The 23,545-nt window shown below is 41.4% G+C and overlaps 1 protein-coding gene across 1 annotated transcript in view; it reads right to left on the minus strand.

Moving 5' to 3' along the window:
- Positions 1–215: 215 nt before the first annotated feature.
- LOC120998948 (fibrinogen-like protein 1) overlaps positions 216–23,545 on the minus strand; it is a 29,259-nt gene continuing 5,929 nt past the window's right edge. The window contains exons 3-6 of the mRNA XM_040429825.1: positions 17,771–17,908; positions 5,906–6,122; positions 1,475–1,670; positions 216–359 (exon numbers count right to left, since the gene is read on the minus strand). Coding sequence (XP_040285759.1) covers positions 216–359; positions 1,475–1,670; positions 5,906–6,122; positions 17,771–17,908 — 695 coding nt within the window. The remainder of the gene's footprint in view (positions 360–1,474; positions 1,671–5,905; positions 6,123–17,770; positions 17,909–23,545) is intronic.

A 23,545-nucleotide genomic window follows, 5' to 3' on the forward strand; every position in this document is an offset into this window, starting at 1 on the left:
GCTTGAAGGACATTTACTGCCCTGTACAAGAAGGGCTGCATTTATTATTTTCGGGGTGAAGCAGGGTTAGGGTAGACACCATTATGTACAACACACTAAAAGGCCCACCAAGAAGTTTACAACACAAAAGTGAACACAATCAAATTCCAAAAACAAATCTAAAACATAAAAATTGTACAACTCTCAAAGTAGAATTGAAAGGGACATGTAGACAATTACGGGGACGTTTGGAGGCGGAACACTCTAGGCCGGATCATCATGGAGACTTTTTTTAGTGAGTAGTAGTCCGTGTTCTTCCAGCTGTACCACACAATGCCATCTGGTCCCATAGTCTCACGACCTTTGACATATTTTCCACCCTAAGGAGGGACAAAAATGTAAATTTTGTACAAAATAAATAAAAACAATATCATGCGTAAATGACTTTGCTAGAGATGTTTTGTTGGTGGTTCCCTATTTCTACCTGTGGAACATGGTTTATGGAAGGTCATTGGAGATGTTTGGCATTGCAGGGTCAAGAAACGGTTTGTTGGGACAATACAGTCTACAGTGACCACAGTCAACCCGTGAGGAGCTCTACAGAGTGAGGGTTACACAAGACGTCTCCAAATATCTCAGCTCCTTGAACTTCTTAAAGGTTTGTTATGATGGTGGATTATTTTTTTTCTTTTGGTGGAATTAACCTTTATGGTTGTAAGACCCTCACCCTGAAGGACATGATCCATTGATATGAGTGGGCCCAGTTTCCACATGGCTGATTGCTGAGAGTCACAGCCAGAGGACACTTTGTGATCTGCTTAATGTCAAAGAACCTTTTTACTTGTGGAGAACCCCTTTAAAGTTAGATCAATATAGAAAACATTTTGGGATAACCCCATGCAGGATTATAAAATGCAAAGTAATAACCCTTGTGGGAATGGTCATGGTGGCCAATATTGGGTTTAACCCATATGTTGCTACCTTGAGACCATGGTATCTCAAAAGTGGATCAGTACAAAATCCTGGCAACAGATGTTCAATTTCCCTGCAGTATCACCACATGGGAGGTAAAGTAGTACACAGCTCCAACCAAAATCAGTCCCCAGGCATGTTGAGTCACTCTGTAGCTGTCTCTGATTGGTTGAGACTTCCCAATCTCACTGTGGACATTGTCCATTTGTGAATTGGTACCTTAAAACGTCCAGTGAGAAAGATAGGAAGAGGAGCCTAGCACCAAAAGGCCCAAGTGGGACCATAGTTGTAGCATAGACAGTTTTTGAAGCAGGCACGCCGCAGAGTTAGTCAATGTCTAAGAAAATTCAGGGTCAGTATAGCTTATGTGGTGTCCATGGAGAGGACCAGCAGGGCACTGGTTGACCGTACAGTCCTGGATTACACCCAGTTTTTGCCCATCTTATTTGTAGAATGAACCTGGTGTAACCACAAGGCCAAAGACCTCTTAATAGTCATGATAGATCCATGAGTGGCCACTTACCGCATAGTAGACACCGTTGAGGTTGGAGTAGAAACACTGATAGTACCACCAACCCCCATGAGAAATGTCCGCACATAGATTTCCAAAGCCTGGAGCACTGAAACTTCTTTTATTGTGGTACCAAGCAAATGAGTCCTCAGCTGTCCCACTAGGCCCAGAAATGTGGAGCCGGTAGTAGTTGGATTCATCCTCTATGCTACAAGAGAAGTACGGTAAGTTCTGAAAAAATATGCTTTTATCTACACACGTGTGCAAAAAATTTTGGTACCCTTCCATTAAAGTACACCAAAATTATTACTCCACACATATAATATAAGTTCATTCTTTATTATTTAAAAAGAGAAAAAGTCAATACATATTGTAATAAATTACATACAGTTGTTGCAGTGCAGGACAATGCTGCAACAAGTAAAAATCCACCCTCCCCACAAAAACTCCTACAATTGGCTTTATACCATCAGCATTACATGGAGTATGCACCAGGGTCTAAATCTAATTACTGTGTAATACACATGTAAGTTTGAATACCTCATACATATGCTAACCCTATGCTATGGCAAATGATCTGCTCATATGCTACCAGTGCAATTCCCATAGACTATTGCATGGAGTTTCCAGCAGGATATACTCGCAAATGCAAAAAAGAGGACCTTGCAATGAATAGCATCCCCGCCCATGTCCTAAAACAGGATCATTGGTGGTGCAGAATGAGCATAAGGAAAACCAAATACTGACCAGGAGCACAAGGGGAGAGAGGATGCCAACCCGACGCGCGTTTCGCCTCGCTTCTTCAGGGAGCGTATCCCTCCACCAAGCCATACAGCCATATATATACCCCCCGCACTGCTACCACTGTATGTAATTTATTACAATATGTATTGACTTTTTCTCTTTTTAAATAATAAAGAATGAACTTATATGTGTGAAGTAATAATTTTGGTGTACTATGGTCTAGTGACACACATATTGAATTACTGGTATCTTGATATTGGTTGTTTTACCCTTCCATTAAAGAAAGAAAAACCCACAATGGTCACTGAAATAACTTAAAAGTGACAAAAATAATGACAAATAAAATTTTTATGAAAATCAGACATTGCTTTTGAACTGTGGTTCAACAGAATAATTTCGAAAAACAATCTAATGGAACTGGCCTGGACAAAAATGATGGTACCCCTAGAAAAGATTGAAAATAATTTGACCATAGGGACATGTGTAAATAAGGAATGTCCTGTAATTAGCATCACAGGGGTCTTCAAACGTGTAATCAGTCAGTCTGCCTATATAAAGCGTTAAAAGTAGTTACTGTGCTATTTGGTATCATGGTGGGTACCACACTGAACATGGACCAAAGAAAGCTAAGTAGAGAGTTACCTCAGGAGTAAATATGAGCGAAGCAGTTCGGTTTAAACTTTACTATTTTTCGGACAGTAGACAAACCCAAATCTTTGCGGGTTCGTTTTGGACAAATCCACTAAAATGTCACGTAGCGCCATTTTGGTGCACATGTTGGTGGGAAAAAAGCAAGAAGGGTGTAACGGGGCGCCGAAGGCGCACTCGGTCTCCCATCAGCCACAGACCTGCTGCTTAGCTTCGGGAGCGAGGATCTGTGTTTGGCCTCGTTCCCAGGGCGGCCTTGCTAGCTGGGAGGCTCCCTGCTCCTAGGTCTGCCTTGAGCGCCGAGCTGATCACTCGGTGCTCGACTTGTTTGTCTGTCGGTCATGTGACGCTGGCCACGTCACATGACCCTCACTCCCCACTATAAATACAGGCGGCCTGCTGGCTACAGGTTGCCTGTGATTTTCGTCCTATAGGCTGTGTACTTTATTGTTATTAAGCTACCTCTGGAATTGAACCTCGATCCGCCTCTTGACACCTCTTCTGCCTGCTCCCTGTACCTTGACGCTACCTCTCGGATTTTGACCTCGGCTTGTTTATGGATTTGTCTTTGCCTCTTCCCTTGTTCTGACGTGACCTCCTGGACTGACCTCGGCTAGTTGACCCGCCTTGCCTTCCGTTTTTGTTCTACCTCTTGTCCGCTTATTGTAACTTCTCAGTGGCTGTCCTCTTCCCTGCTGTCTCTTTCTCTCTGCTTGCACTTAGTAGGTTAGGTACTGTCGCCCAGTTGCGCTCCGTCACTTAGGGCGGGTGGTGCAAGTAGGCAGGGACAGGGGACCGGGTGGCAGCTCAGGGGGTGCACCTCCGCTCTATCTTGATTCCCGTTACTCTACCCGTGACAAAGGGTTCTCACATGATCCTGAGAGGAAGTGGGGGGAGCCTGCCCTGATATATACTGTGTGTATATATACAGTACAGACCAAAAGTTTGGACACACCTTCTCATTCAAAGAGTTTTCTTTATTTTCATGACTATGAAAATTGTAGATTCACACTGAAGGCATCAAAACTACAAATTAACACATGTGGAATTATATACATAACAAACAAGTGTGAAACAACTGAAAATATGTCATATTCTAGGTTCTTCAAAGTAGCCACCTTTTGCTTTGATTACTGCTTTGCACACTCTTGGCATTCTCTTGATGAGCTTCAAGAGGTAGTCCCCTGAAATGGTCTTCCAACAGTCTTGAAGGAGTTCCCAGAGATGCTTAGCACTTGTTGGCCCTTTTGCCTTCAATCTGCGGTCCAGCTCACCCCAAACCATCTCAATTGGGTTCAGGTCCGGTGACTGTGGAGGCCAGGTCATCTGGCGCAGCACCCCATCACTCTCCTTCATGGTCAAATAGCCCTTACTTTCAAAGTTTTCCCAATTTTTCGACTGACTACCTGACCTTAATTTCTTAAAGTAATGATGGCCACTTGTTTTTCTTTACTTAGCTGCTTTTTTCTTGCCATAATACAAATTCTAACAGTCTATTCAGTAGGACTATCAGCTGTGTATCCACCTGACTTCTCCTCAACGCAACTGATGGTCCCAACCCCATTTATAAGGCAAGAAATCCCACTTATTAAACCTGACAGGGCACACCTGTGAAGTGAAAACCATTTCAGGGGACTACCTCTTGAAGCTCATCAAGAGAATGCCAAGAGTGTGCAAAGCAGTAATCAAAGCAAAAGGTGGCTACTTTGAAGAACCTAGAATATGACATATTTTCAGTTGTTTCACACTTGTTTGTTATGTATATAATTCCACATGTGTTAATTCACAGTTTTGATGCCTTCAGTGTGAATCTACAATTTTCATAGTCATGAAAATAAAGAAAACTCTTTGAATGAGAAGGTGTGTCCAAACTTTTGGTCTGTACTGTATATATGATTACTACAAGACGCAAGGTATAGCAGCAATCGTCTGTTCCCGTGAATTCCATTTCCATCCGGATGCAATTAAATTTTTTAGGGATTGTTTAATCGAATGAACCAGCATATATACGTGATTACTGCAGCAATACACAGGGTAATGCAGCAATCTACCTGTGAGTGTTATTGTGAAATTAAGCATCAAGCCTCAATCGTCCATTCCCTGAATTCCCTGAAATTTTTTGGTTGTTCAATTTAATTAGCCAGCTTATATACGACGCGTGATTACTAAAAGACAAAAGGTATAGCAGCAATCTACCTGTGTGTATTAATGAGAAATTGAGTGTCAAGCCTCACTGGTCCGTATATGTATTTTCAGTTTGGACACGGTTGGAATTTAAACTTTTTTGGGGATTGTTAAATGTAATCAAAACAGCCTATATATCTGTGATTAGTACAAGACACAAGGTATAGCAGCAATCTGCCTGTGTGTATTAATAAGAAAGAGGAAAATTTATGACAAATTGAAGAGACAGATAATATGAATGGCGACCAAAGAGCCCAGAACAACTTCCAAAGAAATTAGAGGTGAACTCCAAGGTAGGATGGCCACTTCTGCCCCGAAACGCAGAGCTAAAAACATCCAAGAATGGACTAAGAGCAAAGCATTGGACTATTCTGAAGTGGCCCTTAGGAGCCCTGATGTAAATCCTATTGAACATCTGTGGAAGTTGCTGAAACATGCATTTTGTAGCAGGCACCCTTCACACCTGAGACGGCTGGAGCAGTCTGCTCATGAGGAGTGGTCAAAATACCTGGGGACTGGTGCAGAAGTTTCATTGAGAGTTACAGATTGCCTCAAAAAGTTGTGCAACAAAATATTAAGTTATGGGTAACATCATGTTTGCCCAGGCCAGTTTCAGTTTGTTTTATAAAATTATTCTGTTGAACCACAATTCAAAAGCAATGTCTGATTTTCATTAGTTTATTTTCAGTAAATTTCAAGTTATTTTAGTGACCATTGTCAGTTTTTCTTTCTTTAATGGAAGGGTACCAACAATTTTGTCTATCTATCTATCTAATATCTATCTCATTATCTATCTATGTAATATCTATCTACTAGGGACACAAATAAAAATCTAATACTATGGATGGTTCCTGTACTATAACTTACCTGAACTCCAGGTAGTGGACATACTTGTGCTCCCTGTCCCAGTCCTCCATGTCAATCCTCAGTGAGTATCCCCCCCTGCTGGTGATTTTGTGGATATGGTCATTTCCTAGCCAGAATTCACCCTTCAGGTCACCAAATCCTTCTTTGTATTCTTTCCAGGTGCGGTTGAAACTGATTGATCCATCCCGACGTCTCTGAATCACTGTCCACCCCCCGCCTTACAGAAAAAGAGCAAGAAAATCATGAAGACGATATATGTTAATGTGGGGGAGGGGTCAACAGGGGTCACTGGAAATAGAGATGAGAGAATCCATTCTAAACAAATTGTATTTGTTACAAATTTACCATAAATTCATCTGCCAAGCGAATCCAAAGATTTGGCGATTCACTTTGGATGAATTGCGCATAAACAGCACTCAGGGCTATTTTCCTGTAGACATTGGGTGGAACAATAGAAGGGAGGATGAAGGTGAAAGATCACAAGACACTGGGAGGGGGGAGAGATTGTCCTGATTGGCTTAGAGGCTGACAGACAGCCTAATCAACCAATCAGGGACATTACAATGATAGACAGGCTAGTGAGCAGAATGTAAAAGTTAATTCCCCATTAAAAGTGCCCTGTCTGACCCAAGAAGAAGTACAGCGGAGTCTTAAAAAGATTAAAATAGACAAATCTCCGGGACCAGATGGCATACACCCCCGTATACCAAGAGAATTAAGTAATGTTATAGCAAGACCCTTATTTCGGACATTTAAGGACTCTATACTGACAGGGAATGTCCCACAGGATTGGCACAAATGTGGTGCCAATATTAAAAAAGGGTCTAAAAACAGAGCTGGGAAACTATAGGCTGGTAAGTTTAACATCTGTCGTGGGTAATCTGTTTGAAGGTTTTCTAAGAGATGCTATCTTAGAGTACCTCAATGAAAATAAGCAAATAACGCCATATCAGCATGGCTTCATGAGGAATCGGTCATGTCAAACTAATTTAATCAGTTTCTATGAGGAGGTAAGTTCTAGACTTGACAGCGGCGAATAAATGGATGTCGTATATCTGGACTTCTCCAACGCATTTGACACTGTACCGCATGAAAGGTTAGTATATAAAATGAGAAGGCTGGGACTGGGGGAAAATGTCTGTATGTGGGTAAGTAACTGGCTGAGTGATAGAAAACAGAGGGTGGTTATTAACGGTACACACTCAGATTGGGTCACTGTCACTAGCGGAGTACCTCAAGGGTCAGTATTGGGCCCTATTCTCTACAATATATTTATTAATGATCAGATGACACTAAACTGTGTAAAGTAATTAACATGGAAGAGGACATAATACTGCTACAGATGGATCTGGATAGATTGGAGGCTTGGGCAGATAAGTGGCAGATGAGGTTTAACACTGACAAATGTAAGGTTATGCACATGGGAAGGAATAATGCAAGTCACCCGTACATACTAAATGGTAAAACACTCGGTAACACTGACATGGAAAAGGATCTAGGAATTTTAGTGAAAAGCAAACTAAGCTTTAGAAACCAGTGTCAGGTAGCTGCTGCCAAGGCCAATAAGATAATGGGTTGCATCAAAAGGGGCATAGATGCCCGTGAGGAGAACATAGTCTTGCCCAGGGCTGGCGGTTCCATATAGGCAAGGGGGGCACTTGCCCCCGGGCCCCCGAATCATTAGGGGCCCCCAAGCCCACCACCGGGCGCCGGCCCACAAGTAACGACAGGTCACAGGGAGATGAACGCTTCCATTGTGGAAGCGTTCATCTCCATAGTCATCTGTATCGCCATCCTCAGGACAGCGATACAAATGGCTGTGCTGTGGGGCAGGGGAGGGAGAGGCGCTTGATACTGGCATATGGTTTGGTTTGTCACTTGATTCTGGCATATGGGGGGGTTTGGCACTTGATCCTGGCACATGGGGGGGTTTGGCACTTGATACTGGCACATGGGGGGTTTGGCACTTGATACTGGCACATGGGGGGTTGGCACTTGATATTGGCACATGGTGGGGTTTGGCACTTGATACTGGAACATGGGGGGGATTGGCACTTGATACTGGCACATGGGGGGGTTGGCACTTGATACTGGCACATGGGGGGGTTGGCACTTGATACTGGCACATGGGGGTTTGGCACTTGATACTGGCACATGGGGGGTTTGGCACTTGATACTGGCACATGGGGGGGTTTGGCACTTGTTACTGGAACATGGGGGGCATGAAGAGTCACTTGTTACTGGCACATGGGTGGAAGAGAGGCACTTGATACTGGCACATTATTATGGGGCCCTATGGGGGCTTCTACTGAGGCCACAAAGAAGGGGTATTTTATATGGGGGGCTCTGTGTGGTACTAGTATTATCTGTGTCTGCACAGTATAGTATTGGGGAGCACAGTGGCACAGTATTGGGGGTAGTAGGATGATTTGTCCAGAAGATGGGAGGATGATGGAAAAGTAGTAAACTAAGATTTTTTTTTTTGTTGTCAAACTGCAGAGATGGAAAATGGCGACAAAATGGTGGTCTGGTCTGAAAGGAGAAGACGAGGACAGAGAACATCTACATCAAAGGAGACGTCACTGGATGTAACAGGTATGGGACGCTGTATTTCTGTAGTGATGGGGGGGAACGTTCAGAACAAGCCTCTTTTTCTTCTGACAATTATCACTTGTATGTGTATAAATACAGGCAGGCATTCTGCCCTCATTATGGCATACTTTTTGGATGCTTGTGCAGAACAAGCCCCTATTTCTTATGACATTATGTGTACAGGAATCTGCCTCCATTGAGGTATAATTTTTGGACGTTTGGTCCCCAGACAAGCTGCTGTTTTGTATCCTATAACACTGTGTGTGTTTAAACACCATCTGCCTCCAATTTTGGAGCTTTTTTCAACACGCTGTTTGTTAACACCATTAAATGCATTTACCCATAGCTATGTATGTCAGTGTCATTTAGACATCATTTACTATTGCTGTCATCGCATTCAAGAACTTAGGGAGGGGGGATAGAAAGAGCAAAAATTCAACTAAAAAGTTTAAAAAGGTATAAAAAATCTGAGTTATCTCAGAGTGTCATACCAATTTCAGGCCAATTAGAGTACTTTTCATTTGGATAAAATCGATTTGGCCACAAATGAAATTTTTTAAAAAAATTGACGAATCGGACACAAGATAAATTTCAAGAATTTCGCTCATCTCTCACTGGCAGCATTGGCAGGGTGTCCTCAATTTCTCCCTGTTAGAAGGTTCCCTAACGATAAACAAAATTCTGACCCATCGGTGGGAATCTCAGTTGTGTTCTTTGAGGGGGTGAACCTGGAAGCAAGTTTTCATTTACCCTTCAGTGCCCCCACAGGGACCCGAAGAACAGAAAATGGAGATGTGAATTCTTCCTAATATGTACAATCATTAACTATTTTAGCTGTTTTCAAATATATTTCTAGTGCACTGCAGAAAAAAAAAATGTCCTACCTGGGAATCGTCAACATGCTGCTTAAAGGGCTTCCACCACCAAAAATACTGTTATGTAGCCGTTCATGTCTGTCTTCGGCGCAGTGAGTGAAGGCCGCTCTCCTGATGCCGGATTCCTCACTGTGACGTAGTCGGCGCAGGCGCAGTGAGGAATCCGGCACCAGGAGCGCATCATTCACTCACTGCGCCTGCGCCGAATACAGAAGTGAACGGCGCAGGCGCGGGATTTCAGTCTTATGTAGGGGCTCATTTTTTTTCGATATGAGATGACGGTTTGATTGGTACTATTTTAGGGTGAATATGACTTTTTGATCGCTTGGTATTACACTTTTTGTGATGTAAGGTGACAAAAAATGGCTTTTTTGACACACTTTATTTTTATTTTTTTACGGTGTTTACCTTAGGGGTTAGGTCATGTGATATTTTATACAACAGGTTCTTACGGATGCGGTGATACCTAATATGTATACTTTTTTAAATTTAATTTAAGTTTTTCACAATAACAGCATTTATTTATATTTTTTTTTAACTTTCTTTATTAAAGTTCCAATATTAACAATCAGTTTTATAAAACATATAAATATTAACATCTTTTTTCAGCAAAAATACCCCCCCACTCCCTCCCCCTCCTCTCCTATGATGCATCCTCCCTCCACCACCACCCCTCCGTAACCAGACCGAGGAGAGATGGAGAAGGATGGCGAAGGAATCTAATCTCCCCAGATACTAAGCCATTTTATCTCAATATTTCTTTGCTTATACAAAATATATTCATATCTCTTATTAGTATTTACCAAATTTTGCCATGTATTCATACTGGGAGCATCTCGCACAAACCAAGAGCGTGCTATTAGGAGTCCTGCCAGGAACATTATCTTAAACAAAAGATTTTTTTTTAATTGCTGACAGCCCACCTTGGCAAGATCACCCAATACCCAACATTCAGCAGTAAAAGGAATCCGTACATTCAGTTTTCTCTCTATGTAATTCTGAATAGCCCCCCAGTATTGTTTCAGCTCTACACAGAACCAAAACATATGCAAATAATCTGCATCAGGAACATGTATCACATATGTAACACATATGTAACACCTATGGCAATTGTAATCGCTCCTAATACCACATCTCTTAAGCCAAAAAAGGTGTAACGTAAAGACTATGTAAAATATTAAACTGCACCACAACGTGATTAAAATTGTGTGAAACCAATTTTAAATCCTGAACTACCTTCTCCTGATCATCCAAGTAAATCATTGAACATTCATTTTGCCAAGCCCTCTGTCCAGAAGAACAGGTATCTGCAAATCGTGCTATAAGTAAATTTTTATAAAGTTGGGAAATCTTCATCCTTTGCCCCAAGTTCCCTCTCAAATCATAAAATTGTATAGAAATGTGTATTTCAAGTCAATTTTTTTTTTAATACTTAAAAGTGCCGATCTTAACTGTAAGTACCGAAACCATAATAGTTTCTGTGACTTTTCCCTTTGTGATAATACCGTGAATGGAACAATATCTCCATTACCTACTACCTGTGTCACATACAAAATATTACCTTTTTGCCAATAGGGATCTCTATCTCTACCTAATTCAACTAAAGTTTGCAAGTGCTTATTATACCACAAAGGAGTACATCCCATTGAACCCTTCACTCCACACCAAAGCCTAATAGAATACCATGAATTCATAAAAAGATTACTGGCGAATTTAAATTCCTTATCGGAGTCGGTGTCACGGATGATGTTGCAGATAGCTGGAACTTATAAATAAACATCCGACTGGCTTGATCCCGAACTAAGGAGCATATGGGTGAGCCCTATAAAACCCTAAGAGCTCTCCCTGACTGCTATGCCCATGCAAGGGTCTGAATGGTAGACTATTGCATGCCCACGTACCTAAGACTGTGTGACACCTGAAGACCCTATATTAGTGAGGGAACACGACCACCGGCTCCCTGCACTTAATACGGATGGAGTCAGGGTCACCTAGAATCAAGCCAGCAAGGAAACACAAATAAAGAAAAAGACTTATCTTAGCAAACAGCAGCAGCAGCCTCCAGCAGTGAACACCTCATCCAGGAAGTAGTATAAACCGCAAAGTGAGGCAGTATGGGAGGGAATATAAAGGTGGACAATTAGTCTAAATAGGTGACACCTGGGAGAAGGAGAGGAGATGACAAAGTGAAACCAAAACAAAGAACGTCATGCAAGAGGTAGAGCAGAACGTCTGCCAGACCTTCTCACAGAACTGGCGGTGATAGTCGGTCAATTGATCAGACTCCAATAACTTAAAAAAATTATCATATGGAGATCTATTCACTAAATACTTACAGAGTGGGCTATCATTCCACTCCCGGAAAAAACAAAACTGTGCAGCTAAAAAATAGCCCTTGAAGCAAGAGAGATTATCTCCTCCCCTCTGCAACGGCTTATACCAATGCTCTAATTTAAGTCTTACACGTTTCCTCCCCCAAAGTAAGTCATTAATAATTCTTTCTATTAGCTTAAAAAACCTATCCCCAATCCAAACTGGAGAATTCCTAAAGACATAAAGTAACTGGGGGAGAATCACCATCCTAACTAGAGATATTCTATCAGCCTTCGATAAAGATAAACAAAGCCATGTTGTTATTTTTGAGCCTATTTATCAATGGAATCAAATTAAGCGGGATAAAATCTTCCACCCTAGGAGAGATTGTAATACCTAAATACTCAAAAGACTCAAATTTTCAAAGTGTTCAAAGGGGCGTCATTGGGGAGTACAGATTTATCTAAGGGCACAGTCATATTATCCAATGGCATGAGGGTAGTTTTTTCCCAGTTTACATCCACACCTGAAACTTCTCCAAAATGATTTAGCGTTTGGATGATATTCATTAAAGTAGATTGTGTCTGTTGAATATAAAATAAAATATCGTCTGCATATAGAGAAATTCGGTCTTCCATTCCTAATACCCCAAACCCTAGAATCCTAGGGTCTTGTCTAACTCTAGCGGCCAAGGGGTCAATGTAGATGTCAAATAAAAGAGGAGAAAGTGGACATCCCTGGCGAGTGTCTCTAGTCATACAAAAACTTCTTGTAAGATGACCATTTATATTCAATCTTGCGGTAGGAGATCTATAAAGAAGTTTAATTATATTACTAAACCTAGGGACGAAGCCCATCTTATGAAGCACTCTCCAAAGAAACCCCCACTCAACTCTATCAAAGGCCTTAGAGTAATCTATAGACAAAATAGATCGTGAGGCCCCTCCAAATGTTTGTAAATTAGCAAAAAGACGGTGTCGATTATAATGGGAACCTTTATTAGGCATAAAACCATTTTGGTCTGGATGTATAATTGATGTCATGACACTAGCTAGCCTCATAGCTAAGATTTTAGACAGGAGTTTGACATCTGTATTAAGAAGAGAAATACAAAAAAAGGTTGAAAGAAATCCAGCTCCACTTGGATAAAGGAATGTGCGTTTATTCAGCTTGCGGTTAAAAACTCATCCATGAATTACAAAATTAGCAGTCTTGTCTACGCGTTTCGGGCTACCAGAGACAATTCCAGCCCTTCTTCATGACAGAAGGGCTGGAATTGTCTCTGGTAGCCCGAAACGCGTAGACAAGACTGCTAATTTTGTAATTCATGGATGAGTTTTTAACCGCAAGCTGAATAAACGCACATTCCTTTATCCAAGTGGAGCTGGATTTCTTTCAACCTTTTTTTGCATTGCTGCCCGTACCTGACATGGGTTATCCGTGCTCACAACCAAAGGAAGGACAGGTGAGAGCTGCTAAACTTCTCTTTTCTTTAAGAAGAGAAATAGGTCTATACGAACCCAACTCATTAGGGTCTTTACCCTTCTTTATTATGACTATAATCACGGCCTCTGTCATTGTTTCTGGAAGGGCTCCCTCCTTTATTGAATCAGAGAGTGTTCTCCACAGATGGGGAAGAATAACCTCCCTATATTTATGATAAAACTCATACGGGAGTCCATCCAGTCCAGGGGAGGAATTACCTTAACAGGCTTTAATTGTATCCTCAGATTATAACCACCTGAAAAAAAAAACGGTGGATCTAGAAGATCGATCAAGAAGATGCAATGTACGAATTATTGGCTTAATAGAATCTCCTGATGATAAAAATCTAGCAGGAACGATACAATCCATAATTTTTGATAATTTTGGGAAGGAACATTTTTTCATCATTGTTTCTAATTGAAAGGGCCCATCGAATTCCTGGTGGTAAATCTATTCCGGGGAGGTTGCCAAGGATTGTAATTATCAAGATGTTAGCCGCTTGCGATAGAGATATGATCCTGAGGCGAGCACGTGATTCCCCTCCGATTTTGTATAATGGGTGTAAACTCTTCTTTTTCCCCGATTTTTCGAAAGAAACGCCTTCAGCGCAAGGACATTAAGTACTCCTTTTTGTATCCAGCCAAGTTAAGGATTGTGTTTAACAAATCTGTGCTTTTTTTTGATACTCCAGATATGGCCACTGATTGGCTAGATAGGAATAATGTCTAAAACTTGTTTTTTCTGATTGATGGAGGTTCGGTTGAGGGAGTGAAGGAGGGATGGTCCTAGTTAAGAGGTCTGTTACCTGTAGTCACAGATCAAAGGGGATTTGGGGTTTTGTGGGTAGGGGGAGGGGGAGGATGGGGGGGGTCAGAGGGGAGGGTGGGTTATGATGCGTCTTCTTTTGAGGTGGGGAACAGAGCGAAGCCTCAGGAGTCTATTAGCTGGATGCTTTAAGATTAATTAATGATTACTAGAATACTAACATGGAATGTTCGGGGCCTTGGGGAGAAGATAAAAAGGCAGGCGGTTTTAGATTTGATACGGAGACATTTACCAGCTATTGTTAGCTTGGTAGAAACCCACTTCACACAGGACACGATTTTTCGACTTGGGGGGAGGTGGGCTACACAGGTTTACAACTCTACATATACTAGTTACTCTAGAGGAGTCACAGTTTTAATCCATAAACAGATTCATTTTTTATGTTTGGCATCCTCTGTTGATAGACAGGGGAGATATGTCTTTCTCCATGGTAGGCTTGATGGGAAGATATGTATCTTGGCCTTTATTTATATCCCCCCTCCTTTCTCTATGCAAATATTGACTTGTTTGATGGTGTTTGTGGATCAGTGGCCTGAATGTTTGGTTATAGTAAATGGGAACTTTAACTGTGTGATGAATCCAGAGGTGGATAGGATCTCTATGGGAGGGAAGGGTGATTCCCCGGCCCAGGGGTCCCCCTTGGCTCGGTTTTTTGCCAAGAGGTGGGCCTCGTGGATGTTTGGGAATATCTATTCAAAGGAAAAAGACCTTATTCCTGTGTTAGTAAATCTGGAAGCTCTATGTCTAGAATTGATCTGGCCTTGATAAATAAAGGATATTTAAACTGTATTAAACATATGAAATACGAGACCAGATCTATTTCAGATCATGTTCCCTTTTTAATAGAGCTATGTATGGTCAGGAATAATTCTAGACTGAAACCCCCATTTAGATTGAACCCCCACTGGTTATTAATAATTGATAATCATAACCAGATAGAAAATGAGATTACTTCCTTTTGGGATAAAAAAATATTGCTTCAGCCAAATCTCAATATGTTTGGGGTGCATTTAAAGCGGTTATGAGAGGGATTTTTATCAGTACAATTGCTAATTTGACAAAACGTTATGCAAAGAAGGAGAAAGAACTAGAGGAAGCAGCTGCGGCTGGAATGGCTGGATACGCTAAGTTAAAAACAGAGGAAGGTGGAGAGATTATGCCGAAGACAAGTCAGGCTTTCTCTGACTTTCTTCTGGATAAAACTCAACAGAGGTTATTCTTTAGAGGACAAAAATATTTTTCTGAGGCAGGACGTCCCGGGAAGATGCTGGCTTGGGTAATAGCTAGCCAGGACCTAAAGAAAGAGATTCGTAGTATTTCGTGCCTCGGATGGGACCATTATTGAAGATCATGAGGGAATAATAAAAATATTTATAAACAATTTTCCTTAATTATATAAATCAGAGAGTGTTCTCTCAGAGGAAAAGATTGACTCATATTTGGATTCTATTTCCCTTCCAGTGCTTACAGATAGTCAAAAAGAACGTTTGGAGATGGACTTATGTCTTCAAGAGATAGAGGATGCAATAACAGCATTTTTGGAACAAAAAAAATCATGTTTTAGTGTCTCCATATTCTGAGAGCCATAGTTTTTTATTTTGTGGGCGATTGTCTTAGGTAGGTTCTCATTTTTTGTGGGATGAGATGACGGTTTCATTGGCACTATTTTGGGGTGCGTATAAATTTTGATCGCTTGCTATTGCACTTTTTGTGATGTAAGGTGACAAAAAAATGGTTTTTTGACACCGTTTTATTTTTCATTTTTTTCTTACCGTGTCATCTGAGTGGTTAGATCATGTGATATTTTTATAGAGCAGGTCGTTATGGATGTGGCAATACCGAATATGTCTACTTTTTATTTATTTATTTGTTTTACACAATAATATAATTTTTTAAACAAAAAAAAAATCATGTTTTAGTGTCTCCATAGTTCTGAGAGCCATTGTTTATTTTTTATTTTTTGGGCAATTGTAATACGTAAGGCATCATTTTTGTGGGATGAGATGACGGTTTGATTGGCATTATTTTAGGGTGCATATGTCTTTTTGATCGCTTGCTATTACACTTTTTGTGGTTGTAAGGTGACAAAAAATGGCTTATTTTACACTGTTTTTATTTTATTGTTTTTATGGTGTTCAACTGAAGGGTTAGGTCATGTGGTATTTTTATAGAGCCGGATGTTACGGACATGGCGATACCTAATATGTCATTTATTTTAATTTTTTTACATTTAACACAATAAAAGCATTTTTGAAACAAAAAAATCATGTTTTAGTGTCTCCATGGTCTGAGAGCCATAGTTTTTTTATTTTTTGGTGCTCATTTTTTGCGGGATGAAGTGACAGTTAGATTGGTACCATTTTGGGGGGCATACGCCTTTTTGATTGCTTGGTGTTGCACTTTTAGTGATGTAAGATATTTAATTTTTTTGACGGTGTTCACCTGAGGGGTTTGGTCATGTGACCGTTAGGTTGAAACGGACACGGCAATACTTTTCTTTTTTTTCCTAATTTTTACAATTATTTTTTACATTATTTTGGGGAAAGGATGCTTTTTTTTTTTTTTGAAACTTAATTTTTTGTAAAACTTTATTTTTTTCACTTTTTTTTCACTTTTTTTTTTTTCACTTTTCTGGGACTTCAACTTTTGGGGGTCTGATCCCCTTTACAACGCATTATAATACTTCTGTATTGTAATGCATTGGCTGTAAGTGTATTACCAGTGTAAAAAATGTGCAGCTTCCTGCCTGTGAGATCCAGGGGGCTGGATCTCACAGGCTGTCACGGAAGGCAGCCATGATGCCTAAGGAAGGCATCGCGCTGCCTTCCCTGCCATCGGGTCCCTGTCACAACAGCGCGGGGACCCGATGGAAGCTATCTCCCTCCCTCCACACATTGCACGTGCCACGATCAGCGCTGAACGCGGCACATCAAGGGTTAATGTGCCGGCATTGGTGCATTCACCGATGCCGGCGCATACAGCAGGGGTCCGGCTATCAGTGACTGCCGGACCCCTGCCGCTGATCGGGCGGGCGCAACTCCTGCACCCGCCCAATCAGCCTGCCGTAATAGTATGGCGCTGGGCAGCAAGTCACATCCCTCTGCGCTGTACTATTACGGTGCTGGTTGGGAAGGGGTTGTCCCGTGAAAAATATTCTGCAATTTTGAAACCAGCGCCTGGATCTGAACACTTTTGTAATTGCATGTAATTAAAATATTATCATAGCCACTGAGTTATTCAATAAAATGTATCTGTATAGCGCCACCTGCTGTTTGTTCTATCTCATTTCTTTGACCTGCTCACTGAGATGGTCGCACATGCTCAGTTTCATCCTTTAACTGCTTCCTGAGCTGTGATAGGTAGATTATGGACACACCCCCTGAGCTGCAGCAGAAAATACACTCCCCTGAGCTTTCAGCTTGATATAAATCTAGCAGAGCAATGAACGTGGAGATCTCTGGATCCATGTGAGGTACTGGGCTGGTTCTGGCTTTGTTAGAAAGAGGTTGTCATGTACTATATGATGTCTGATTCTCATTTTTCACATTAGTCATGGGAGAACCCCTTTAACTAAAATATTGCATATAATAAATACAATAATGTGAAGATTTTAATTGACTGGACAGATTTGACAACAATGTAACTGTAACTACATAAGTAACGTCCACTCTTAATTACAATACATTTCATTCCTAGAGGAACCTGAAAAAACTGCAGGGAAATAAAAGATTGGGCTTGAAATGTGACATTTAAAGGGGAGCACTCAGTCACACACCTTGCGTCTCCATGTCACAGAACACGTCTACTGGACTTCTACCACTAGATGGCAGTACAGTATAGCTGCCGGAGCTGCGGATCCCATTGTAGTACAGGCTGGAACAGTCGGAGGGACAGGACTTTGTGTGTTTCAAAGCTGCTAATGGATAGGTACATGGATTAGATAGATATACGATAGATATACGATAGAAATGAAAAAAAGGCCAGCAGCACACCAAGGGTTTCAAAGAAAAACGTGCGGTTTATTCACCCAGTATCAGTAGCAGCGACGTTTCAACCGCTTGTTGCGGTCTTTCTCAAGCTATGTGCACATGTGTTACAATCATACAATATAATGGTGTGGACAGAACCAAAAACCACAGACCCCCAACGCCAGAAAGCATTAAACAAAAAGAGGACACAGTGGTAAATATCTCTTCCCTTATATTAAATAATGCGCCGCAGTCCGTGTTGGATAAGGGGCTGTCGTTTTGCCCAGTGTCCAAGATGGACTGGTTTAGCATGGAGTTGGATTTACTATTAAGCTTAAGATTTGGTTTTCTACACAGTGTCAAGCTCCTAGAGGTGATGGGGATAGACCACCAGAATTGTCTTTGTGTAATACAGGGTTGTATATTAAGAGTAATTTCAGTCCTGTAGTAGATCACCCAGTAGAGATATTGACACGTTAAAACATCATTTCTATCGTTCAGAGAAGAGCTACTAAACTGGTACACGGATTGCAGGATAAAACTTACCAGGAAAGGTTAAAGGACCTTAACATGTATAGCTTGGAAGAAAGACGAGACAGAAGGGATATGATAGAAACTGCTAAATACATAAAGGGAATCAACAAGGTAAAAGAGGAGGGAATATTTAAAAGAAGAAAAACTGCTACAAGAGGACATAGTTATAAATTAGACGGGCAAAGGTTTAAAAGTAATATCAGGAAGTATTACTTTACTGAGAGAGTAGTGGATGCATGGAATAGCCTTCCTGCAGAAGTGGTAGCTGCAAATACAGTGAAGGAGTTTAAGCATGCATGGGATAGGCACAAGGCCATCCTTCATAAAAGATAGGGCCAGGGGCTATCCATAGTATTCAGTATATTGGGCAGACTAGATGGGACAAATGGTTCTTATCTGCCGACACATTCTATGTTTCTATGATTCTGACATCAATTGCCTGAAATATGGCAATATTACATCCGAGGAGATCACCGCGGTGGACTCTCTGGCCTCCGACCACAGCCTCACCATCAAGTCGGCCGATAAAGGTGGTGGGGTTGTGGTCATGGACACCAGTGAGTACATCCGGGAGATCTATGGTCAACTGAACGATGCACAGGTGTATAAGCGAGTCGCACAGGACCCCAAATTTGGTTTATTAAGGGAATTGCGAGACATCCTGAATCAGGCCCGAGAGGTTGATATCATTGATGACAAACTTTTCTCTTACCTTTATTGTGTAAACCCTGTACACCTATTCTGTATACTTTGCCTAAAATCCATAAGAGATTGGATTCCCCCCCCCCCCCCCGGGTGACCTATTGTGTCCGGGAGGGGGTCTCTATTTTGCAATGTGGCTATCTTTCTTGACAGAATGTTGCGTCATTATGCTATATCCTCGAAATCTTACATCAGAGATACAAGCGATTTTTTGTCTAAAATAGACAATCTTGACATTCCTGCAGGTGCGACTCTGGTATCATTCGACGTGTGTAGCTTATACACGTCGATTGACCATGAGTTGGGCCTCCAGGCAGTAGAAGTATGTTTAAAAGATTCGGACTACACTGAAGCCTGCCAAACTTTCATGTTGACACTATTGAGATTTGTTTTAACCAAAAACTAATTTTTATGTGCAGATGCGTGGGACGGCGATGGGGTCCAACGTGGCGCCCACTTATGCCAACATCTACATGGCCCACCTCGAGGAGTCGTTTGTATATGGCAGCCACCGCTTCAGACATGTTCTGGGGTGGTGGCGCTATATCGACGATATCTTTTTGGTGTGGACGGGCGACACGTTGGGCCTCCTCGCGTTCCACGCATTTCTCAATGAAATCGATCCGACAGTAAAATTCACTGTGGTCCATTCCACTGACAAACTGCAGTTTCTGGACACGGAGGTCCGGATCATAGGACGGGGATTGATGACTGATCTATTTGTGGAGATCACTGATAAAAACACGTTGTTGCGCTATGACAGCCATCATCCCCGCTCCATGATTCGATCATTGCCCTTTAGTCAATTCCTCCGAGTACAGAGGATCGTGAGGGATAAACAGACTAGAGATATACGGCCTAATGAAATGGGCCAGAAATTTGCTACTCGAGGGTATCCAAAGAAATTGATCAGGGGAAGTATCTCGCGAGTGGACAATAATTCCACTACAGCCAGCCCCAAGGAAGGTTCTCCAAAAAAAAAACGAATTCCCTTCGTCTCCCAATTTTCCGCTGACAGTCCGCAAATCGCGGCTGTCATCAGGAAACATTGGAAGATGATAGGGAATAGTTTCCCCCAGGTTGAGGAATTCCGTACACCACCTCTATTTTCCTATCGAAGAGGACGCAATTTGGGAGACAGGCTGGTGAGGTCTGATGTGGGTAGTGCTAAGACCAGCGTAAGAGCACTATGTGGCTCCACGCGGACTGGCTGCTACCCGTGTTACCATTGTGTAAATTGTAACCTTATGTTGAAGGGGGATACATTTTTCAATCCGGCTACTAACAAAATGATCAAAATTACCCAGTACTTGACGTGTGACTCGTCCTACGTGGTCTACCAGCTGACCTGTCCCTGTGGGAGGTGGTATGTTGGTGAGACCACGTGGGACGTGAAGACACGGTTAAACCAACACCGATACTCCATTAGAAAAGAGAAAATGGATTTGCCGGTGTCCAAAGGCAGGACACACACAAAAAGATCTGAGGTTCCGTATACTGGAACAGATATAATTGGGAAGGCGGGGGGGGGGGGGGGGGGGGGGGGAAATAGACAAGCAAGCTCTCCTCAAAATGTGCTGAGAGCTATTCTGGATTTTCACCTTGAAAACCTTGGGACCAAAAGGGTTGAATGTTGATTTCAGAGTGGATTAGTGGTGTCTCTCACCGGGTACCGATTTGTCCGTATTCCCTACTTTGGGTTGAGTGACACATGTGTACAAAATGATCAAGTGGAATAGTTTTTTTTATAAAAATTCTAAAAAAAATATTCTTTGCTTTTAGATTTATCTGTCTATCACGATCATGACTGACATCCTGCACAGGGAGAAGAGCATCTTGGGTCCTGCCGGCTACCCACGATTTTACTGTACTACATGTAGGCGAGATGGCCCGGCCGGTGTTCTGTTCCAGTTGTGGAGTGTGATCCATGACAGTATATATTTTTAATACCCTAATAGGAATTAGTTGATGCTATTTGAGTTATATCCAGGTCTGACACTGGCCACTCAGTGTACTAGGTGGATGGTGAGGTGACACACTGGGGACGGTTCGCAGTGAAGGCTCGCTGCGACGTCACCGTCTCCCTATCCCGGCGGTGATTTGACCGTAGATACGGTTGGTCCCCGCTGTGGGACACCAGCCTTCCCTATTTTGTGCACGCATGGGTGGCTTCAGAACAAGACCACAGGGTTGATAGGACGCCGGACCCTGGATCTCCACATGTGCATGCCATGCATATTTGTGGGAATTCCGGGATCTATGCGATCCAGACCCACGTTTTAGTATTAAATTACCTAAACCTATTTTGTTTATCTGCCGTTGCTTGGTCATGTGACATTGATCACATGATTACTGGTGGGAGGCCGACGCTTCTGCATTGACATGCGCACACTGGGGAATGAACAGGCCGAGCCATCTTGGATGTGGTTTTCAGTCAGTCTCTCTGCGTCCGAGGGATCGCAGGATTTGGTGTTCCCGCGCATGCACAGAGACTGAATGGGGACGCCGCCGGGACCGCGATGCCGCATATGTGCAGCTTATCAGCTGATTGTGAGTTTTTATGTTTATGCCACTAACGGGATACACCTGCACTGAATTATAAGTAATTACAGTACTTTATGTATGTTTAGGACACATTATGTATGTTATCACAGCACTTTATAAATGTACTGTATCTGTGAACTTTTATGACACTACCTACGAGATTTGCTCACAAGTTTAAACTGCTGTCACTATGAACTTTGTTACTTGTATGCATAAATTAATTTGATTGTAATATTGATTGACACACCTTTATATTGTATGATTGTAACACATGTGCACATAGCTTGAGAAAGACCGCAACAAGCGGTTGAAACGTCGCTGCTACTGATACTGGGTGAATAAACCGCACGTTTTTCTTTTGAAACCCTTGGTGTGCTGCTGGCCTTTTTTTCATTGCTACTGAATTGGACCGTGGTGCTGGTCCATACCAGCCTGATTTGCACCCGAACACGACAGAGTGCTGCATCCCCACTTTCCAAATCTAGATATACGATAGATAGATAGATAGATAGATAGATAGATAGATAGATAGATAATAGATAGATAATAGATAGATAATAGATAGATAGATAATAGATAATAGATAGATAATAGATAGATAATAGATAGATAGATAATAGATAGATAATAGATAGATAGATAGATAGATAGATAGATAGATAATAGATAGATAGATAGATAGATAGATAGATAGATAGATAATAGATAATAGATAATAGATAATAGATAGATAGATAGATAGATAGATAGATAGATAGATAGATAATAGATAGATATCTTGAGAAAAGAGAAGGCAGCACTCCAGTTTTTAAAACAAAATTAAGATTTTTTTTGTTTTGCTATATATACAGTACAGACCAAAAGTTTGGACAAACCTTCTCATTCAAAGAGTTTTCTTTATTTTCATGACTATGAAGGCATCAAAACTATGAATTAACCACTTAAGGACCACAGGTTTATACCCCCCTAAAGACCAGGCCCTTTTTTACAAATCGTCACTCCACAATTTTAGCCGTTTATTGCTCAGTCATGCAACTTACCACCCAAATGAATTTTACCTCCTTTTCTTCTCACTAATAGAGCTTTCATTTGGTGGTATTTCATTGCTGCTGACATTTTTACTTTTTTTGTTATTAATCGAAATTTAACGATTTTTTTGCAAAAAAATGACATTTTTCACTTTCAGTTGTAAAATTTTGGAAAAAAAACGAGATCCATATAGAAATTTTGCTCTAAATTTATAGTTCTACATGTCTTTGATTAAAAAAAATGGTTTGGGTAAAAAAAAATGGTTTGGGTAAAAGTTATAGCGTTTACAAACTATGGTCCAAAAATGTGAATTTCCGCTTTTTGAAGCAGCTCTGACTTTCTGAGCACCTGTCATGTTTCCTGAGGTTCTACAATGGCCAGACAGTAGAAACACCCCACAAATGACCTTATTTCGGAAAGTAGACACCCTAAGGTATTCGCTGATGGGCATAGTGAGTTCATAGAACTTTTTATTTTTTGTCACAAGTTAGTGGAAAATGATGATTTTTTTTTTTGATTTTTTTTTCTTACAAAGTCTCATATTCCACTAACCTGTGACAAAAAATAAAAACTTCTATGAACTCACTATTCCCATCAGCGAATACCTTGGGGTGTCTTCTTTCCAAAATGGGGTCACTTGTGGGGTAGTTATACTGCCCTGGCATTCTAGGGGCCCAAATGTGTGGTAAGTAGTTTGAAATCAAAATGTGTAAAAAATGGCCGGTGAAATCCGAAAGGTGCTCTTTGGAATATGGGCCCCTTTGCCCACCTAG

The sequence above is a fragment of the Bufo bufo genome, chromosome 4 (assembly GCF_905171765.1).
Source record: "Bufo bufo chromosome 4, aBufBuf1.1, whole genome shotgun sequence".
Classification (NCBI taxonomy): Eukaryota; Metazoa; Chordata; class Amphibia; order Anura; family Bufonidae; genus Bufo; species Bufo bufo.